Source organism: Maylandia zebra, linkage group LG8 (genome assembly GCF_041146795.1).
Source record: "Maylandia zebra isolate NMK-2024a linkage group LG8, Mzebra_GT3a, whole genome shotgun sequence".
In the NCBI taxonomy this organism is placed as follows: domain Eukaryota; kingdom Metazoa; phylum Chordata; class Actinopteri; order Cichliformes; family Cichlidae; genus Maylandia; species Maylandia zebra.
The window spans coordinates 20,330,872-20,336,404 of NC_135174.1; the positions used below are offsets into that span (position 1 = coordinate 20,330,872).

Below are 5,533 nucleotides of genomic sequence, written 5' to 3' on the forward strand. Positions count from 1 at the left end.
GTGACGTAAGATGTCTACGAGAAAAACGCGATAACTCAAACGTACATCACTTGAAAGCACCCTTCGAAGGCCGGAAGTCTAACCTGCTCTTGTTGCATCACACCCATCACACGATACTACCGTCGTGGTTTACAGCATTGTTTTATAGAAACAGAGAAAATCGTTATTTTTATCATGTTACGTAAGTGTTTCACATATTTGAGGTGTATTTGGGAGCTCATTCCATTCAACAGCTCTACACACACCTGTCTTAAAAGTCCACACATATAATTAAAATTAAATAGGTGCACCAATGCATACCTGTTGTATGACAAATATTTTAAATTGCTGTTATTTTCCGCCTAAATTTATCATACCTGTTTTTCCCGTCAAAGGAGGTTCCTTATTACAAGCAAGCAAAAAACAGGTAGACCTACTTTGGTTTGCCTCGAATTAAGCATAAAAGACACTCAGTAGACTCAACAGGCACGAGACCTGGATACATCACATTTGAGATGGGCTAAATGTTGTGTTGTTTGTCTGCTGAACTTTTTCTTTTGTACACTCATAACGACAATTGCTACATATTGTTGTTCATTTGTATTTTCATTATTACTCTGACTAAGAGCTTTGTTTGCTCTATAGTGTATACTTAATTCTTTCTCATTTAAAAGGATTGGATCGCAGAAATCTGATTGTGTTTTGAGTGTTGGCATTTAAAAGACCTTTTACTGATAAGTGATAATGAGATTATAAGTGAGTACTTCTCAGTATTTATAGTATCTTACTGAATTTACCTTCCAGATGTTTTCCATGGGGTTTCCAAGTATTCCATTGTAAATCCTCAGATGATTCACAGATGGTCTAGGAGCATTAACAGTCCACGACATTCAAAAGAGGTGGGTACCTGATACCTGACCTAATCATCTTTTCAGCAGATGGTCTAATATGGAACATTTAACATTTTTTGTATACATTTAGAAATATGGAGATGAGACCTTGTCATATGCAGTCACTATAGACAATAAAAAGCATGTCCTTCATCTGAAAAAGAACAGGTATGTGCAGCATTAGGCCACACAGATATTAATGTAAGTTCCTTTTTTGTGCTTTAGAATAATTTTTTTTTCTCTTTCATTCAGAGACTTCTTACACTCAAATTTTGTTCAGTATTTGCGTGATGCCACCGGTAACTACGACACATCATATCCAGCAAATCAAGTAAGTTTAAGCTCAAACTCATTTGTAAGGCTGGATCTGAAGACTAGTTCTAAAACCTGTTTTTTTCTTTGCATTTCCCAGGTGCATTGCTATTACCACGGAGAAGTGGAAGGATATAAGAATTCACTTGTAGCAGTTAGCACATGCTCTGGTCTCAGGTATAAACAACTCTACTTCATCTGGAGTCAGGCTAGTTTTGTACTCCTTCTCCTGATAACTGGAAGTAGCTTTCTAGTTCCTCCTTCAGTGTTAGGATCCCTGCGTTTTGGTCCCAGTTTTTTTGCGTTTTTTGTTGTTTTCCCATTTCCTGTTTTTATTTATTTATTAACAATCTATAGTTTTGTTTCTTATCTAGTTCTGTTCTGTTTTGCTTATATTGTATCCCTGTCTGTCCCTACAGTTGTGCCCCATGTCTTCCGTTCTAGTCTCGGCTTTTTCCCCCTCTTTCTGTCCAGCCTCTGTGTCCTGTCTTCAAAGTGTGTGTGCTCTCATTGTTTGTTCACATTTTCCCTATGTTACTGTAAATTGGAATGTCTGTGGTTTGGTTCCTGTCTTATTTTGACAGTCCCTCACGTTGCATGTTTTATGTTCTGCTTTGCTTCCTGATATGTGCTGGCCATTCAATGTACAGCAGCCCTGCTGAGATAATACATAGGCTACATACCACTGGATATGTAATAATGTATCAATTTATATATATGTATGTATGTATATATATATATATATATATATATATATATATATATATATATATATATACATACATATATATACATATTGCTTACAGAGACATATATACACAGACATATATACATTTTGGCATAAATGTTATTAAAATGTCACAATTTAAATATACTGGTGGGGTTTTTTTTACAGTTCAGCGACAACAATTTGGCTTTTGTCTCCACTGTGGTGGCCCATGAGATGGGCCATAACCTGGGCATGAATCACGACACTGTGAACTGTCTCTGTAATGGAACAAGTTGCATCATGTCAGGAAGTGCTAGGTAAGACATTTTCCACAAATAAAAAAGTGTGATTTATTGTGTTTTCTACATGCTTAATTTTTCAGCATTTATTATTCCTTCAAGTGGAATCATATGAATTATTATTATGCAATTATGTAATTGGATATGAGGCATATCCAATTGCATATTTCTATTAATGGATTATCCCATTACTTTGTAGTGGTGCCACCAGTTTTAGCCAGTGCAGTGCATCAGACTTTGAAACACTGATTTCAAGAGGAGGAGGCGTGTGTCTGACAAATCAGCCCACTGCATCATATGTGACTGAATGTGGCAATGGCCTACTGGAGAATGGGGAGCAGTGTGACTGTGGCAGACCAGAGGTACTACTTTAAGATACGGTCACACACACTGGAAAAAATACCTAATGTTATCATTTGTATTCTTGGTGCAGTGCAAAATCTAAAATGTTACGCATTTTATTAACTAGGGTGCACATAAACATCTGCGTCATGACATATCTTTTTGTCTGTGTAAGTAAGAATAATTATTTCCATCTATTATATACAGGAATGCAAGAATGAGTGCTGTGATGCTGCCACATGTAACTTTACTCGTGGGTCCATGTGTGCTCATGGAGCATGTTGTGACAACTGTCAGGTCTGAAATGTGTTGGACTTTGCTTCTGTGTTGCAATTTTTCATTTCTTGTGCATTCCAAAAACATAAAAGTAGGTTTGATTTGAGTTTTGGGTTTTTTTCGTTTTTTCTTTTTTTTAAGATCATGGCTTTGGGAACACCATGCAGAAAGTCTGCTAACACCTGTGATCTTCCTGAATATTGTGATGGCACAAATGAATTTTGTCCAAATGACTTCTATCTCATGGATGGCCTACCCTGTGAAAACAATACTGCGTACTGCTATGAAGGACGCTGCCAGACATACGATTATCAGTGCAGACATCAGTTCGCACCAGGTAGATCCAGTAATAATTTATTACTTTTTTATGCTTTTAGTTTTCAGTAATGTGGTTACGATCACTAGGCAAGATAAGAATTCTCAGATTTGTCTTGTTTTTATCTGGATATTATTTCTCTTTTTGGCAGATAATGCAATAAAAGCAGCAGATATTTGTTTCCAAGATGCAAATATGCAGGGAGATCGGTTTGGTAGCTGTGGAATCAACAGCAATGGAAACTACATCAAATGTACTTTAGCGTAAGTACTGTCTTTTAATGATTAGACATCATTAATTTAACATGTTGTGAATTTAAGTAGTTTGCTCTCTCTGTACCTCCATTGGTTCTCCCTTGGGTATCCTGCTTATTTCCCACAGCTCAATTAGGTTAACTGTTGATTCTAAATTGGGTCTAGATGTGCATGTGAGCATGAGCTAATGTCTGTCTCAATGTGATAAACTGGCACCTTGTCTAGGTGTACAGTGCCAACTAATGAAGTTCACTGTTCGTAAATATTACATGATTACTTTTAGCTACCTGAATCATTTATTGTGAACCCACATCAGCGCTTGCTGAAACTTTTTGTGGCAAGATTAAAATTTTCAAATAAGCTATACTTTCCGTCCAAGTGAGATAATGCGAAAACTTTTAATAAAAGTGCAATTACAAAGAGCCTTTGATTAGAATAAAGAAAATAATGGCATCTTTGGCATACCATTTAAAGGTTTGTTGATTGTTTCTTTGACTTCCTGATGCAGAAATGCCATGTGTGGAAAGGTGCAGTGCGCCAATGTGGATGTGTATAACCCTCCTCCTGGTGTCACAGTCAGTATCAAAATAGTTGCTGGGAAGACTTGTGTTAATGCAGACTTCAACCTTGGTACCGATGTGGTAGATCCAGCCTATGTTAACCCTGGCAGCCCTTGTGGTAAAGGAAAGGTGAGCAGACTCTCGTTGCTAATGACAACAGAAAGAAATGTAACAAGTAATGCAAATGTGATTTCACTTTTTCTATGACAATAGTGTTTCTATAAGAAGGAAAATCTTCTAATGACTCATTTTAACTGCAGCAGTAAGTAATTTTTTTTCAGGCCTGTCTGGACTTTCAGTGTGTGAATGCCTCAGCTCTCCTGCCCAACCTGGACTGTGATGCAAATACCACCTGCAATAGCCAAGGGGTAAAACTGCATTTTCTTTTTTCATACAGACACTTAGGACATGTCAGACTTTCTCTTTTTAATGTTTATTTCAGGTATGTAATGATCAAGGGCACTGCCACTGTGAAGATGGCTGGGCCCCACCTAATTGTGACAAGTCAGGGCACGGTGGCAGCATAGACAGTGGTCCTGCTCAGGTAGGTGGACTTGAATAGACCTATGATCATCAATGCTGAGTTGGGCTAACAAAGTCCTTTGAATTCATCATTAGAGACACAGTATTTCAAATTACTGTTGAATAAATTGTTCTGTTCCTCCACTGACATGGTTGTGGTAACTTATTCTGATCTAGGCAATTTGGTGAAACTGTTTTGTGTAAATTTCCCAGTTTAACTATATGCGTGTTGGATCAGAAATAACATAATTATCAAGTTATGATGTGTGATCATCCATGTTCTATCTAACAGTTGATGCCTGCACAGATAAAAAGCTAAAACTTTATCTGGTTTAAATTTGGTCACAACAAGTGAACTATTTGTGCACCTCTTAATAGCCTCTGGCACTGATACTATTACTTGTTACTATTTATTAAAAGTCACTGATTTTTGGTAATCTGATTTAAAAACATGACAAAACAAAAAGTTATTGATATACGTTGCTAATCCATTAAGTAATAAGACTTTCTCTACCACAGACTGCTCTTTCAGGAACAGCCTCCTGGTCTTCTTCCTGTTGGTGGTTCATCCTCTGGTCTTTCTCATTCTGGTGTCGCTCTACATTTTGAGACACACTGTAAATATCTTAATCATCTCGACAGAGAAAGGAAACACTGCCTTTTTTGTTGTTATTTAAGGAAGAAATGATGCTTTTGCTTAAAATGTAATCAGTGCAGGGGCAAGGGAAGTTGACTAAATTAAAATTAAACTCATATTTTTAATGTATCTTTCAATAATATCTTTATGTTCACTGATTTCACATCTACCTTAAAGGGAGATACACAAGCTGATCTGCCTAACTGGTTTCACTTGAATTAAATGTCAGTGTTTGGTATGGAGAACTGGAATGTTGGAATGCAGAAAAACTATCAGTTCCGGTTCATGTTCTCCTTTGTATTTTTTTTTTTTTTTTCATTAATACCTGTTCAGGAAAGCCATGTATGAGCCAAAGGTTCAGTTTGGAAGAATAGAGGAGAAGGGATGTGTGGTTCAGTTTTGTCATGAAACCGTCAGCAGGGGTCACTATTTTAAAA

General features: G+C 36.9%; 1 protein-coding gene across 1 annotated transcript; it reads left to right on the forward strand.

Moving 5' to 3' along the window:
• Positions 1 to 10: 10 nt before the first annotated feature.
• LOC101481682 (disintegrin and metalloproteinase domain-containing protein 9-like) lies at positions 11 to 2,463 on the forward strand. Its single transcript, XM_076887580.1, has 7 exons — positions 11 to 181; positions 784 to 878; positions 961 to 1,037; positions 1,122 to 1,200; positions 1,282 to 1,358; positions 2,077 to 2,207; positions 2,389 to 2,463. The coding sequence occupies exons 1-6, from the start codon at positions 175 to 177 to the stop codon at positions 2,144 to 2,146; spliced, it is 405 nt and encodes a 134-aa protein (XP_076743695.1). The 5' UTR covers positions 11 to 174; the 3' UTR covers positions 2,147 to 2,207; positions 2,389 to 2,463.
• Positions 2,464 to 5,533: the final 3,070 nt, after the last annotated feature.

Bases quoted from the DNA above. Each gene is read 5' to 3' on its own strand.
- LOC101481682 (XM_076887580.1), top strand. The intron at 879-960 runs GTGGGTACCTGA...GTATACATTTAG, and splicing joins GTCCACGACATTCAAAAGAG to AAATATGGAGATGAGACCTT. The intron at 1,038-1,121 runs GTATGTGCAGCA...TCTTTCATTCAG, and splicing joins CTTCATCTGAAAAAGAACAG to AGACTTCTTACACTCAAATT.